This window comes from Centroberyx gerrardi, chromosome 11, assembly GCF_048128805.1.
Source record: "Centroberyx gerrardi isolate f3 chromosome 11, fCenGer3.hap1.cur.20231027, whole genome shotgun sequence".
Taxonomy (NCBI): Eukaryota; Metazoa; Chordata; class Actinopteri; order Beryciformes; family Berycidae; genus Centroberyx; species Centroberyx gerrardi.
The window spans coordinates 32020076-32036587 of record NC_136007.1 but is presented as its reverse complement, the minus strand read 5'-3'; the positions used below and the strand labels follow the sequence as shown (position 1 = coordinate 32036587).

At 42.8% G+C, this 16512-nt stretch overlaps 2 protein-coding genes across 3 annotated transcripts in view; both read right to left on the bottom strand.

Moving 5' to 3' along the window:
- The window catches only part of pom121 (POM121 transmembrane nucleoporin), a 21223-nt gene extending 19210 nt beyond the window's left edge, over window positions 1-2013 (bottom strand). Inside the window, exon 1 of the mRNA XM_071914024.2 lies at window positions 1445-2013. Coding sequence (XP_071770125.1) covers window positions 1445-2013 — 569 coding nt within the window. The remainder of the gene's footprint in view (window positions 1-1444) is intronic.
- smg8 (SMG8 nonsense mediated mRNA decay factor) overlaps window positions 1-15755 on the bottom strand; it is a 74154-nt gene extending 58399 nt beyond the window's left edge. Inside the window, exons 1-4 of one of the 2 annotated variants that reach the window (XR_013506863.1) lie at window positions 14190-15755; window positions 12941-13086; window positions 10494-11381; window positions 9334-9972 (exon numbers count right to left, since the gene is read on the bottom strand). Coding sequence is in view for 1 of the 2 variants with exons in the window: in XM_071914026.2 (XP_071770127.1) it covers window positions 9760-9972; window positions 10494-11381; window positions 12941-13086; window positions 14190-15708 (2766 nt within the window). In the remaining variant the exon portion in view is untranslated. Of the gene's footprint in view, window positions 1-8233; window positions 9973-10493; window positions 11382-12940; window positions 13087-14189 lie in introns of those variants that run through there. The other variant, XM_071914026.2, reaches the window with a different exon arrangement.
- Window positions 15756-16512: the final 757 nt, after the last annotated feature.

The following is a 16512-nucleotide window of genomic DNA, read 5'->3' as shown; positions in this document are numbered from 1 at the left end:
TGATTAAAAAGTGTTACTGTTTACAAATACCGTTACAACACATGTGACGTTGATAGCGCTTAGACCATCCTCTGGTGGTGAAAGGCAGTATAACCGATATGACCGGTGTTGAGGAGGGAAGCAACACCAGTGTAAAAATTGCACCACCATGACAACTCTAATTGCTACCCATCTCTTCATGTGCTAAAGGGGCTAGTTGATAAATTGGGCTTTTACCGAAGCCTGTTGGCAAGACAAAAGCATCTTGCATGCTCTTAAAAGAGCATATTGCTCGGGTTTTAGTGCAGTCATAGCCATATTCAGTTTCTAACTGCTTCAAATGTAAGATCAATGTTTACATTTTCATCCACCATTGCTCACTTTGGACTAAAGACTTCACTCTGATTATGCCATCATCCAAGAACCTGCCCATAAATTGAATAATCCAACATCCCAGTGATCGGACTGACACAAAACAAAGTACAAAACAAAAAATATAATAGGAGATATCCATAAGTATTATTTAAATATAATATTTGGACTAGGTGGGGGTGGAGCTTTTGATTGACAGGTGCACAGCACAACATCAAATAACAAATGACTACATCAAAGAACAACCATCGAACAGTGAATGTCCATGTAAAATAATGACATCTACTGGCGAACAGTAGACCCACACCTTAACATAAAAATTAGATGTGGTTGTTTTTTAAATGTTATTTCATTATTTGATGATGTGAGCATTCATTATTTGTGATCATTTGTTATTTGTAGATTGTATTTTTTATCATCATATGTGATCATTTGTTGTTGGATTAAGGCACAAATCCATAAATCTTTAGCCTATTAATTTCTAAATTAAAGTATTCATTTTGCTGGGGACCCCCTGGAACCCTCTCAAGGACCACTGAGATTCCCACTTTGAGAACCACCAATTTAAATTAAAAAAAATCTCAATTCATTTGGAAATCTTTAGCAGGTGTGAGAAGGTATGAAAGGTCTGGTCCCAAGCAGACCATTCCAGTAAAGGGCCTGGAATTTGAGATTTTGATTTATCCCACAGTATGGAGATTTTTCAAGTCCAGTTAGCATGCACTTGGGCTGTATGATTTTGATCATTTAAGTACATGGATGTACATTGTTTTCATTATGAATTATCGGTCTACAACTTTGATATTGTAAGTTTCATACCGAGACTTATTTTGAAAACTTTATAGCTTAAGAATTGTTGCTGCAGCCATGTAGTGCACATTTTACATGCAATTTCAAAGAGTGGACACATGTTGGATTAATGTCTGGGGTCCAAATGTGACAGACCAAACTGTAAAAATATAGTAACTCAAACCGCCAAAAGGATGAGACGCTTCGCTCAGTAAAGCAGACACAGCCTACGGTTAGTGACGTTAACTAGCTAGCACCAATTCCACTACCTACCGGCTACTGATACATTTCATTATGAGCTTACCCAGTGAATGACAGCCTCCTGTTGGGAGTATAGACCGCATGGTTGGGTCGGGAGAGTCTCTCTCGGAGTTGCTCTCGGGGGTTTGGCCCCAAACTTCTCCCGGCTCTCGGCCTCCCGGAGCCGGCGGGGGGACTTTCTGCTTTCCCGATGTAACTTCCCATGAGAAAATCTCGAGGGCTGAATAGAAACGACTCACTTGCTAAGGCTTCTCTTCGATAAATCCCAGTTTCACAAAGTCTTTGACGGGAGTGTCCCACCGACTCCTCGGTTTTGTTACTGCGACTCCCCGGCGAGGACACAGACACGCCGGTCACCCTCCTACCCCACAACCACCGCCGGAGCACCCCCGGGACCGTCAGTCCAGGCCGTGGATTCAGGCCTAACCTGGCGGGAAGCGATTCTCCGTTGTGATAATAACACGCAATACAACAAATTGCAATAATTAACGTAGCGTAAAGAAAAGTAGGAATATAATAAAGAGCCAGACTAACTACGCCTAGAGCAGAGAGCAGCACTAAGTGTTTCTCTCTAGGAGACATGGCGGCAGCGCGCCGCCGGAGGACTCTCATATCCCATCATGCTGCTCTTCTACTACTGCTTCGTGTTCTTCTTTTTCTGTGTTTATTGGTTGCAAAGCAACTTCAAGGTGCATACCGCCACCTACCATACCGGAGTGTGTAGATCCAAATTTCTGTGACTATCTTCCTCTTTACAAATCTAAAGAGTGCCCAATATATTTACCTTATGTCACAATCTGAACTTCAGTGGCCCCGTCCTGCCTCCCTGACCTTATCCCAGTATACTTCTTGTTTTTAAAACTTGTATCAGTAGGCTGCCTGGAGAGTCGACAGAACTCCATGCTTTTTTCTCGCTTCACATTATTTTATAGTTTACAACAAGCTATACATTAACTTGTTGTGTACATAAAAATCAACAGAGAAGGAAAAATAAACAACTATACTATGCAGTATTTACATGCCACAAACAAACATTATAACATTAATGATATAAAGACTTTATACAGTTTGGATATTTCTATAGTTTTCGCAGCTTCTTGTTATTCAGTGTTTGCATTAATCTTATGTAGGCCAAGACCCATACCAACCAAGACCAAGACTTTTTATGGTCAAGACCTAGACAAGACCGAGACTGAAAGAGTACGAGACCAAGATCAAGATCGAGACCGCTCGCAATTTGCAATTGTAAATGTAAGACCAGGCCATCCTATCTAGCTCTAAACACCAGACCCGAGCCAAAATTCAGGAAAAAACGCCTAAAATGACATACCAAAATGAATCAGGAATAGCTCCTCAACCATAAGGCCTATATGCATAGTTCTGGTCTCCTTTGATAGGTAAGAAGCTAAGGAATATGAATCCATTGTAAGTATACCTATATCTATTACCATTCCAGAGTAAATGGAGATGCAATACAGGAAAAAATAAGATTTTCATCCTCGCCTAGTATATAATATTTATAATTTCAAAGGCAATATCACCATTATAACCAAGATCCCATGGATAATGATGCAATTGAATGTGTTCTCCTACTCCTTGACTACAACTGTAACTGTAAATTTGATGAAAATACAATAAAATAAAACATTTATGATACAATTTATAAAGATATATTCAGGCTCATTGATGTCAGTACTTCGATATAGCTAGCAGATGGCGACAAAGACCATGAGTTCCCCACATAGGCTTTCTGTCTTGACTTGGTTTGCCTTTGTTTGAAGCTCAGCAGTAATGACGGACCGTATCGGTGGTTGGGAATTGACAACGGGAGGGTGAGTAATTAAAATCTGGCGTTTTTGGCGAAAATAACACAAGTCTTTGGTGAAATATGAGGGCAAAAACATAGATTTTCTGGGTCTAGCAGATGTGTTGCTCGGATTGTGATACGTTTGGTGTCGTTGGAAAGCTGGGAATCACTAGTTTGTTCGTAACCAAGCACGTTGTTGTAGAGGGACGAAAAAATTATCCCAGCGCCTTTGAACGCAACCGGTTATATTTACAAAATGTATATTTTTACGACATTATTATTAAAACTCTTCGTAATCAGGCATATGGACAAAATGCAATTGGTTTACCGATTCTGCAAGCTCAGGTCCTCCTGTTTCCAAAATAGTATAACACTCATGTCATCTATAAAAAAAAATCAACTTTTCACAGCGACTTTTCCTCACTATGCCTTTCCGACAGTAAACAGTGCAGAGTGATCAAGCCGCAACACGCAACAGCAGGTAGAGGAGGTCAGGTGACCAAGCTGAAGCGGGTAAAGTCATCCTTTTTGCAAAATAATAATAATGATAATAATAATTGTATTCACCTTTTTATTCATAATTTAAAGTTTTTATTCATCATTAAAGAATAAAAATTGGTCTCGACCTCAAGACCTGAGGTCAAGAGGTCAAGACCAAGACAAAATAGGTCCAAGACCAAGACCGAGATCAGCTGGTCTTGAGACTGGTCTCGAGACTTACAAGTCTGCTGTTCACAGGACACAGAGATTTGTGGGAATACGTACATAGCTAGGCCTATGTGAAATTTGGAGAGAATTATTAATGTATCACATAAAATAGCTTCTATTCTTTTATGTCAGGCTGTTGTTTGAATGGCTCATATGCATTAGGAATCCTGATAGTCCAGTTTGCCTCATAAGTCATGAAAATGTCCTTTTGACTTTTATCAACTCAGTCGATTTAATTATTGCAAGGAATGAAATACAAAACAATGAAAATCCACACCAGTTATATTGCTGCTTTCTGTAGTTCCAGGAAAATTAGAGAAAATCAGTAATTATTTTGACATGCATGTGACTTTTTCTTTTTTTTTCTTTGTCTTGTATTTGATGGTAAGCAGAGCTGTTGATAGGTGTGTCTGCAGGCCAGTAGCTTGGTCTGTGCCTCCTTCCAGCCAGGCTGCACCATCTGCTGCTAAGAGGATAAGCAATTAGCACACCACACACATACACACACACACACACACACACATTCTCTGTCTTCTTTGAAGGATGTCCCAATTGCCTCCCCTGATTCTGAATTTGTATAAATTGAATTTGTTTTCCTTCTTTGAAATTCAGTTTTTCAACATTCAGTTTCAATTTAATTGAAAAACAGTTTCAAAATTAACATTATATGTAGTTCAAATTTGCAAACTGTATTCAACCTTTCAAAGCCACAATGGAATATATGGTGGTACAAACATCGATATGCTATTTATTTTTGCTTTTTGCTTGCAGATGATCTAAAATCACATTCTGATAAACTACTAATCCAAGGTAAGGAGCTTGGCAGAGATATCACTACAATTGGCTCAAACCTCAGCTCAATGAATGGAACAGCTGACTACTTAGAGAATCAATCTTGTTGAAAGAATCTGATCTTTGAAGGAATTCCTGAGATGGCCCATGAGAGGTAGACTGATTCTGAAGAGAAGATCAGATAAAATTATTTCAGAAAATTTGAAAATTGACCAACGGCTCATTGAGCTGGAGCGCACCCACAACTCTGGGAAACCACCTGGCAAAGGAGAAAAACCAAGGCCAACAATGGTAAAGTTTCTCAGATTTAAGGACAAGCTTGCTGTGCTTGAGAAAGCCAAGAATCTCAAAGGCACAAATGTCTTTATTAATGAGGACTACTCTGAAACTGTTCGACAGAAATGCAAAGAACTGATTCCAGCTATGAAAGAGTCGTCTTTGCAATAGAATATTACTTCTACCAGACAGAGATGATGGTGTCTTATGGAATAGTAGGACATGTGAGCATTGTTTAACTGAGGTTCCTTATTCTGCTAATCATGCTGAATGCATTAACCCTTTAAACTCTGCAGGCAAAACACAAAACACTTGCGACTTTAAAGGCAGGATTTTTAGACCCTCAGAGCTTTGGGCATCATAATAATTCCAAGAGAAATTAATGTTTCTAAAAAAAAAATTAAGATCTGGGTCCAAGTCATCATTGATAGGCACTATCAAAGGTTCAGTCCAATGAAGTTCCAAGCAGGCATGGCCTATCACATCTACCAAAGTATTTCAAAATTGACCAATGGGGGGCGCCACAATTGCCAAAAATGTGTATCTCTCTGTTCAAATTTCATGAAATTTGGTACACGTGCTCCAGGCACAAGTATTAGTCAAAATATGAATTTTGGTTGCAATTGTTTCATGTGGCTGTGCTTATTGTTTTTGTTTGATGTTTTCTTTTACTTTCCTCCCATGTTTTCGCAATGTCTCGTGAAATACCACTAGGCAAAATGATAGATATTGGCCAGACAGTGGCACTATAATCAAATCCAAATTGGCTTAGGAGGAATACATTATTAGTGGGTCTGGTGGGCCTGGCTTCAATCATGACCAATAAAGACACCTCTTTTCCTTCCCTTTAAAAGCACTGTGCTCTGCACCACAACCCTCTGACAATTTGGTGATGGAAGAGAACAGGCGAGAATGGTTACGCCACAAAAGCTCCCAAGAGGAAATTGATGTCCTTGTCCTTACGGGATGTCCAGAATCAAACAAGTGAATATATGGCACCTAAAATAAAGGCATATGATGTTAAATTAGCTTGGGAGGAGATAACACATTTGGTTAACATGTGTTGCTCTGGTGCTAGGAGAACTGTTGCCCAATGTAGGAAACGGTTAAGTGATATCAGACGAAAAGCAAAACAGAAGTTGTTGGCGAACCACAGGAATTTGGCTATGGGAGGAGGGTCATCCACCAGCCACTCCCTTACATCCATAGAGGATGCGGCAACCTCCACAATCCCCACTGAAAATGTGGAAGCTAGGTTGGTGTATTATGCAGGCATCACACACCCATTACGCACTATTATCCTTATGCTCTGGGTAGGCCTACAGTAGATTATCAAATTAAAATGAGATGGCCCACTGGCTTTCTAGTCTAAATATTTGACCTACTTATTGTATAAACCAATTATCTTAAAGGCCTATCAAGGAGGTTTTCTCACCATAATGGCCTATTTGTGTTAGTTAGAAATTCCCTGCAATGTTGTTCTTTGTGTGTCATGGCACATTCTGACAGATCTATGTTTGATGACATCGTTCACACCACAGCCACGTGTATATAGCTAGAATGAAAAATGTCTTATTTTTTCATGCTTGAGGAATTTATATCAGTCAAATTGGCCAACATGTCATCCACAAAAATGTTGGTAAGCTTTTAAACAGGATTTGTTCATGTGCGCATTGCTTAAGCCACAAAAATAGCATATAACATGCCTGCGCTTTTGACGTGGTCTGAGCCAGTGGACGCTGAAAATCCTCATAATCCTTGACATCAAAATTGCACTGCTCTGCTTAATGGTTACTCATACACCCCCTACTGCACCTCTCCTCCCACTTAGGTGTAGTCAAGCTCATGGCGAGTCATCAAACAGGCGAATAAAAACAGAGAATAAAACCTGTGTGACGAAAATGCCACTTAACTGGCACCAAAATTTTAAAAAGACACTAAAATTTAAACATTTATCTCAAAGTGTAAAAATGAGGAAATCTAACCTTTCCCTTGAGCAGGTCCGACACTAAAATCATTAAGCATCAACTGAATAAGTGAATAAATAAATGAAGCATTTAATATGGCTATTTGCACGATGCAATCATGATGTAATGTTTTGTTTTTTAAAGATTACTTTTTGGGGGCATTTTGCCTTTATTTTGGATAGTTGACAGTAGAGACAGACAGGAAAGATGCGACAAAGGTCCCAGGCCGATCCGAACCAATGATGTCACAGCCACGTGGAATGCACCCTAGCCAACTGAGCCACCATGATGTAATGTTTTAGGTTCAAAGCGAATACACAGCTTTATCATGACATCAAACAGAAAGGCCTGCCTTCCACACTGGCTCTTGGCCAATCACAATTCTTCATTCAGTGACTTCCTGTCTCACCGAGGTCCATGTTTGGGATGTGTGACTGTCTCTGATAGGCTAAACCCACATCAGTCACATTGAAACACATTCTGTTTAACTGGTTCTCCTGGTCCAGACTAAAGAGTCCAACCTGTCAGTAAAACTATTTCCATAAAAGCTAATGACCAATTCAAATAAAACACCACAGGGAGGAAGTGGACAGAGGCCTGGGGGAAGAGATAACTATAAAAATTGATCTAGATTCTAGATTCTATTGATCTAGATCTAGATCTAGATTATCTCCGCCAAATCCTCAACATCCTGTCAATGCTAGCCTTCTGGAACCTGTGAATTATGAAGACAGTGTTAAAGGATGAGGCCGGTGTTTTTTAATGCATTGCTTACCGTCAACAAATCCTATGAAAATAACAAAATCAACAATGCGTTGTGCATCGCGATGATGAAATATGCTGCCCAGAGCAATGGCATGGCTCTTTGACGTGTTTTTAATCGTTTTTTGAATACAATGGAGTTCTATGGCTGCTGGGACATGGCTTCATTGGGCACCGGCTACATGGACGAGACTTGTTCACCCAAAAATTGTAATTATGTCATTATCTACCACATGCCAGTACAAAATGGGATGAGTGTTTTTTGGGAATACTCGGTAACTAATACTCCGAAACTAATTCAGTGAGGTTGGCATGATGCCAACCTCACTGAATAATTATATTTTCTCTATTTAATATTAGCATACATGACAACCTCATTGAATAATCTGAATTTCTCTGTTGCATTTTGCTCTGACAATTGAATAGGCAGACGTCCAGACAGTATAACTTTTTTTCCATCATCTATCACATCAATATGCAGATATTCCACAATGACATCAAATAAACACAGAATGACCAATTAATTACTTTTTATTTAATTACTTAATATAGAGCTCAGTTTGAAGACAGGAAAACAAGATTTAAAACAAGGTATTACACTCCAGTACCCAGTTTATTAGTATGTCCACCTAAGACTGAATGGAAGCTGCTATAGGCTCTTTGTGGCCAGTGGACAGATGACAGTGTGTTCTGATACCATTCTGCCATTACATATGGCAGAATACACATTCGTTTATACTAGTTCTTACCATTCTCCTTTAATCTCTCCTCAACAAAGTTGTTTTAGCCCACTGCTGCTGACTGGATATTTTTTACATTGCTGTACCATTCTGGATAAAACATTGACCCTGTTAAATGTGAAAAGGAGGGGGTGTGCTTTTTGACATACCAATAATGTCCTGTTCAAAGTCACTTAGGTCACTTGTTTTGCCATTTTTTGGGGGGGCTGCAACAAAGAGTATCCTATCCCCACTAATTGAGACAACATAGATTCACCGGATTTGCCAAATTCAGTTCTGGTGGCAGGAACGGCAATGAGTTTGACCCATTCCGGTGATCACCTTACCTAATATCTGATGAGAGCTTTGCTACCAAAATCATCTCCGTCTCCCCAGTAGATAGCTCTGTCCAGTGCACAGGAAACGCTTTTGCATACAGTATGTCAAGTAACGGTAGTAATCCAATTTGGTATTTGTTTTTATTTTATGGCCTGTAGATTCATAACTTCTGAAAAAACAAATCTCAATCTTCATCATTAATGAAGTGTATTACAAATCAGCATTGCAAAAATGAAAGCTCTCTGGCTAATTTTGCTCACTTTCTGTGTAAACGAAACAAGTTACACTCCAAGTCTAGTGAGAAGAGGGATTTGCAATTCAAAGCAATTCCAAGGAGTGCATTTTTTTTTTCTATTTTACCAATCCCCTAAACAGGCCTGGCAGGTTTAGACGCGTCATTTAAATTAACTAATGAGCTGCTACAAGTTCTCATTTTCTCACTTTTAGGATAGTGAATACTGTGAATACTTAACATTCGGTATACTAAAGTGTTAGCATATGCACTGGACAGAAATATTTACTGGAGACACTGAGATGATTTTGGTGCCAATCCTCTCATCACATATTGGGTAAGGTGACCAATGGACCAAACTCCCAAAAAGTCAGTACAGTCCCTTAATGGTGAAATCCAAAGTGTCTCCGAAACAGCAACGAGCGAGCATTCCGTCCAGAGAAAGCTGGACTCATCAACATTAGATCTTTTGCCTCTCTCATGTCTTTGGTATCCTTTGGCATGCAGCATCACTACATTACTGTCACCTTACAGGATTTCTGGGTATTGTCCTCCCAATTCAAACAGTTGCCTCTTGCCTCCATTTTCCATGCAAAATTGCCTAGAGCTTTAATTTACAGGAAAGGTCAAACTTTTCTTTCAAAAGGATGCAGTTCATGATCAGCTCTTCCAGTCAGTTACCATCACAGTCAACCTGATTAGAAAGTAAACATGAGTCTGGATCCAGGAAGGTGAGTGTCTCTCCATAGTACAGGTTCACTGTGGTGGAGGGGTGGCAGTGGTGGCCCTCACAATGCCTCGCAACACCTTGTAGTTGGTGAGGGGCTGGTTCTCTTTGGGGGGGTAACAGGGGCCCCGCTCTGTCACGTAGGAGTAGGGGAACCGCAGCACCCAAAGGCCATCTGGGGGCAGCACCAGCTCCGTCTGCTCCGGGTGGAAAACTGGACAGGGAGGAGGGCCAGGCTGTACCTGAAATAGGATATAAATAAATGAATAGGATGAAATAGACTGTGCTCTATCTGATTGATAACACAATAGTGATTCAACCTATAGCCGCTTCATAAAAGCATTCACATTTGCCGTTCTAAACCCCAAGCGTTGGGTAGGTCTTTCCTGGGAAAAAATCCTCTGGCACACAGGAAGTGATTGTGCTTTATGTTTATGGTTTGTTTGGAATAAATGAGCAGCGACAGTCACCATGGCTGAACAGACAAAAAAACAGAGCGCCACTTACATCAACAGAAATTCCAAGTGAAAGGATGTCACAGTACTGGCCACACTGTTTGATTGACAAATGATCTCTAGGAAGTGCAGTGCAAAAAAGTGAGTGCTTAGCACCAAAGATGGAGACAAAATAATAAACACTACCACAATGACATGGGCTGCTAGAAATGCTATGAACTATCTTAACTTTTACAGGGTACTGGACAGAGCAGTCACGGTTGGTATGGATGCAAAGTTGAGTCACATTGAGCTTCAAACCAATTTACCTGCGGGTTTATGGTGATCTCCAGAGGGGCATCAGGCACCACAATGAAAAGGCGAGCCAACTGGGCGAAGTGAGGCTTCAGGCCACGGCCCTGGGCAGGGGAGGGTATGTACAGCGGCATGTCAGTGTTCAGCACCCTAGTAGCAGGCTCCTTAGCACCCCCGGGCCCCAGCACCTTTACAATCTTATCAGGCCCTGAGCTGAGGAAGCGTCGGCCCCTGCTGTCTTCGTACTCGAATCCCACAAAGACCCGAGCCACATCATCCCTCCTGCGACTCCTTCCCAGCCCTCCAGTGCTCCCTCGCTTCCCCACCAGGGCTTTGTTGGGAGCCGGCCACGAGGAGGCACCTCCGTCCAACGGCTCCGCCACTCCTGCCTCCTCCTCAGACCGAGAACGAATCACCAAGTCCCAAGGCAGGAGGAAGGAGGAGCCGGGGAGGAAGCCTGGCTGTTCCAGACCTGTGTGACAATTGTAGGACTTGGCTGGTCCCAATTTGACCAGGGACCAGCTGGAGAACTTGGGCAGCAGGCCCTTGGGGCAGCCTGAATGCAGCATGCCAGGGAGGTACTCCACAGTGGAGGGCTGGCGGTCCACCAGGCTGGGCCTCTTGTGCTGGACCTGGGCTTCAGTCCCGTCCCCGTCCCCATAGGGCCCCAGGCTGTCGGTGGACTGGCCCAGGCTGAGGGCCAGGCTGAGGCTGGTGTTGTCTCCAGGGGTATGGCTCTGGGCAGTGCTGGCCTCCTTCAGCCTCTCTGCCTCCCCGGGCCCCGAAACCTCGGAAGAGGGTTGCGGGGCTTGGTTACAGGCTGGAGCTGGGTCAGGAGTGCTGGGCTGGAACACTGGGAACTCAATCCTCTCCAGCTTCCCACAGCACTTCTCCTCCAGCGTCTACAAAGGAAGAGCAGGACAGAGACATGTCTAACAAGGAACTGGTTTACACACAAAAAACACTAACTTTTGCGGTTCTTTAAAGTAATAATCTGTGATATTTTAATATATTTTAATATATTAAATATACACTCATTGAGCACTTTATTAGGAACACCTTACTAATACTGGTTAGGTATCAGCTTTCAGCTCAATATCAACCGGCTACCAAAGTGACATCCGCCTCAAGGTTTGACGTGTTGCATTCTGAGATGCTTTTCTGCTCACCACAGTTGTAAAGAGGTTATCTGAGTTAGTGTAGCCTTTCTGTCAGCTCCAACCAGTCTGGCCATTCTCCTCTGACTTCTCTCATCAACAAGGCGTTTCCGTCCGCAGAACCACCGCTCACTGGATGTTTTTTGTTTTTCGCACCATTCTGTGTAAACTCTAGAGACTGTTGTGCGTGAAAATCCCAGGAGATCAGAAATACTCAAACCAGCCCATCTGGCACCAACAAAGTCACTGAGATCACATTTTTTCCCCATTCTGATGTTTGATGTGAACATTAACTGAAGCTGCTGACCTGTATCTGCATGATCTTATGCATTGCACTGCTGCCACATGATTGGCTGAATGGATAATTGCATGAATAAGCAGGTGTACAGGTGTTCCTAATAAAGTGCTCGGTGAGTGTATATATATATATATATATATATATTTTAATGGTCCCGGGAAAAATCCTTTGCCGCACAGGAAGTGACGCTTTACATTTCCAGTTTGTTTGGAATAAATAGAAGAACAACTGGGTAGTTAGCATGAACAGTGATAGACACCATGGCTGAAGAGGCAAAAAAAGAACGCCACCTACAGAAACTCAAACTTCATCAATAGAAAATCCAAGGAACGTCGTAGCACTGGCCAAACTATTAAATTGACAGGTGATCCCTGGGAAGTCCAGTGCAAAAACACCACAACAATCCGCACTTAGCACCAAAGATGGAGGCAAAATAAAAAACACCACAGCAATGATTGATTAGCACCGAAATTAATTAATGGTGTAATAGGGTTACTTTGTTGAGTGGGAGATGTGAGTTCATCTTAATGGGATCAAGCACAAACATCATCCTGCATGATATTGTTTGTAGCGTTTAGCTAACTCACTGTCATTCAGCATTTGGAGAACATTTCTCCTGCCTCTGCGTCTTTCAGCCATTTTCTCCTCTCCTTAAGAAACTCCTAAAAGTCCTCCTCTCTACTCTTAACAGTTTTTCACCTTAGGAGTTCTCTTAAGGGCTAAGATGCTTTGAGAATAGCTTTTATCTTCGCGAGGATTTAATCTTATTTTTAAGGGGAAATTCTTAGAAAACGTATACGGCCCCTGGACAACAAACTCTTCGACTGTAAGAAGGAGAAGGCCACTCTCCACCAAGGCAACAGATTTTTAATAATGAGGATGTTGTGGATTACCGTTTTGAGAATTGTGGATGTGATATTTGACTATGTCTATTTTCAGTCTGTAGGCTCAGAGGGAAGCTGCTCTGGTCTGGTCCTCGTAAGGAGTGTGTAGTGTAAATACTGACCTGGTAGAAGTCATAGTTGGCAGCCTGGATGTCAAATGGATCCTCACGAGGAGACTGCTTCCTTCCACAGTTACAGGAGCTAGTGGAGCGCCCCCTACTGTTGTGGTTGAGGATGGGTGGGTTGCAATCCATCTCTGACTTCTCACCTATAGAAATTAAAGTCAGAGTAAATGCGCCTATGTTACTATATTTATTATTGTTAGGCTAGCTGAAAGATATCACACATGCCATTCCCACCATTTATTTTTTATTATAAATATTTCTGAAATTTTGAACTCTAATGACATCTACATACTTTCAGCTAGAGACTCAATTCCAACATTGAAATGCTCAGGTACTTTAGGATATAAAGTATGTGCAAGTATTCAACTTTTTGGGACTCTTTACATTTCTTATGATATTTAAGTTTTTGTTTTATTAGTTTTATTTAGTTTAAGTTTTATTTTTTTAATTGAAGTGAAGGGCAGAAGATTTGCTAGAGTGAATTGTAGCATCTTCAGCTGGGGGCTAATACCCTTCATAGACTTCCATTGTATTTTTAACAATGCAAGTTTTATATATATACAGTATATATAAATATTTTTGTTGACATTGTTTGTATTTTAAAGCTATATTCCAATAAAAATAATTGGAGTCAATGCCCATTTGGTCACTAGCTACTACTACATATTGTATACAACAACTTATATTCAGGTTTCATTTTGTACTATACCATGGCCTACTTGACTTGTATTTAGTTATTTTTTTCTACTTTTGCTTTTGGAATTATGAAACTTTAAAAATGATTTAGAATCAATGGAAGCTTTTTCCAATTTTGTGCAAGAAACTCTGTTCCCATGTCATATCATAAGAGATTGGACATTTCTTTTCAACTCCCAACTTTAACATCTCCAAAGCATAGATTTTAGTAATAGATTTATTCAACTCATCAGTGCTATTATCAGGGTTCCCACCATGGCCCTGATGTAAATCTACATGACTTTCCATAACTAAGTGCTTCCAATGACCTAAAACAGTTCTTCCTTCCTGGTTTGTTAATGTTGTTTTTCAGTCTGGTTTCCACTCCAGTTGGACTGAAAACCATCTAATGCAAAGGACGTGTGAGTCAAGATGGAAAACACATTCTGCTATGTTCCTGTAAAGTGACCCAATTGTGTATTACACAACATATAAACACCAACCAAGTTCCTCTCAACATGAGGCCGGAGGCAGTAAGGGAGAGGAAAGGGAAGTAGTAGGATGTGTTCACCTGGCTGGGGCAGCAGGTGAAACTTGTGGACACAGTGTTGGTCAGTAAGGCTTCGCTCCTCACAGAGCTGGTGGCCATTACTCCAGAACTTGTAGCAGTCCTCATGAAGCTGCAGGGCATAGCGCTGGAAGGCCACACCACGGGCATGCTGGCTGTACACCCGCAGCGCCTGGGCCAGTTGGTTTTTGTGCACAGTGGTTGTGTAGTTATGGGGCAGGTTGGACTGGTAAGCACTGTGAGCCAACGGCAGAGCTTTCTGGCACCTGTTCTCTGAGAACTTTGCATCTGCATCGAGGAAGCCCTCCAGAACCTTCAGCTGGCTTTGTACTTTAATGGCTAGCTCAGCCATTTCTTCTTCTGTGTTGCTAATTATTACCTGGTGGAGTCTGGAGGCAACCTGCACCCACTTAGAGTAGGTTGGCAGTTCAAAGTGCGAAGGCTGCGGGTTGCGGCCGACACTGTCATCGAAGCCTTTCTTTGTCAGCACCAACTCCACATGCTGCCAGAGAAATTCCTTCAAGCTGCAGTCAACCAGCTGCCCACCCATCGACACCCCACTGAAGTCCCCACTTAAGTAGGACTGCCGAGCCGAACGCCGCATCTGCTGATAACGCCTTGGTCCTGATATCAATGTGTTGGCATCTTGGTCACGCAGAGTGCAGTTAGATCGAAGATGGCCAAGCAAGGCACCCACAGGATCCTCGTCTGGCCCTGGTATCACATAAACAAACGCTTGGTTGGCAGGCACAGTGAACAAGCAGTTGCTGCTTTGGTTGGTCAAGACCCGACTTTTACGGAAGATGCGATAGATTTGGTCCTCCAGAGCGTGCTGCAGCCTCCTCCTGGGTGAGTGCTTCTTGGGCTTGTCTGGGTTTCCTCCAGACTCTGACCCGTTTGCAGAGACCTTCAGAGCACCGTTCATCTGGAAGACGAACAGCAGACGTGGGGGGCAGGGCCGGCAGTTCACCTTCCACTCCTTGGACACCGGACAGTCTTTGATGGCAGCTCGGATCAGAGGCAGGGCCTTCTGCCGCAGAGCGTCCAGGGCTCTAAACAGCCGGTCATAGGTGACATCGAAGGTCTGGTTGGGGTGGACCAGGAGGAGGACATGGCACACCGAGAACAGGTAGAGCAGATGGAGGCAGTGCTGTCTATCCAGGCCTTTCCAGAACTCATGGGCGTCGGAGTGTCCGCTACCGGCGCTCAGAGACTCACAGGCCCGCAGCAGCTGCCGGTTGTCGCAGACGGATGAGAGCACCAGGTACAACACCCGGTTCTCCTGGCTGTAGAAAGCCTGGATTTGGCTGCCGCAGTCCGCAGCGCTGCCGTCCTCCGGGCCGCCGAACAACGGAAAGATGTGTTTGTCCGCCAAGGTGTTGATCAGAGATTCCTTCGGCGGACCGGGCTGCGTGGCGCTTTTACCGAAAATACCGACAACACACAGCCCGTCATCCCGGTACACAGCGTCCTCTACCAAGTCCGTCTGCAACAGAGACCCTACACTCACAGCAAATGTCATGTTCGACTTCTTGTTGTTTTTCTTAAGGAAAAAACACCATATTCGCTCCCCACCTTCGGAACAAATGGGGAAGAAAAACAGCGGCGCACCCAATTAACTTCCGGGTTCGTCTACTAAAATGTCCGAGGAGAAGCAACGCTTTCTTTACTTCCTTTAATTCTGAGAATACTCTCAGAGAGCTCTTAACGTAGCCTAACAATTCTTAGCAAGCAGCCCCAGCTGAGTGATTTAGGAAAGTCCTCAGCAGTTATCGTATCCACAAAGCTTCCTAGCGAGTTGGTCCTAGCGGTGAGTGATGACGTTTTCTAAGAATTTCCCCCGCGAGATCCGCCGTGATCCGCGAGACTCCCGCTCCTGAGTCATGAAGGTGACGTCGTTTTCTCCTCTAGCACACCGACGGGAGGCCGGTGTGCTATACGGCTACTATTTTATGTAGCTATTATAGTAAAAGAAAAAGTACAGGCGCTGGTATATACAGTAACTGTCCTTTTATTCCAAAAGTCGTATTTAATAAAGCCCCGGAGGGCGGGAGTGGATGAACCCGGTTAAACAGTAACCGCCCGTACGGGACGCTCTAAGAAGTAAAGCGAACGCGCCCGCAACGAGGCAGGGATCATTTCATTGGTCAACACTACACCTGCCATTCTATTGGTTGGGGAATTTTGACAGGGTTGTTGCACAAAAAATCCGAGAGCAGAGCAGAAATCTGAGAGCAGACGTTGCACGAGTGCACAGAAGCAGCCTGAGTGCGAGGAGAAGGGCTGAAGCTGGAGCGCAGGAAATATGTGTGCAAGCAACATTATA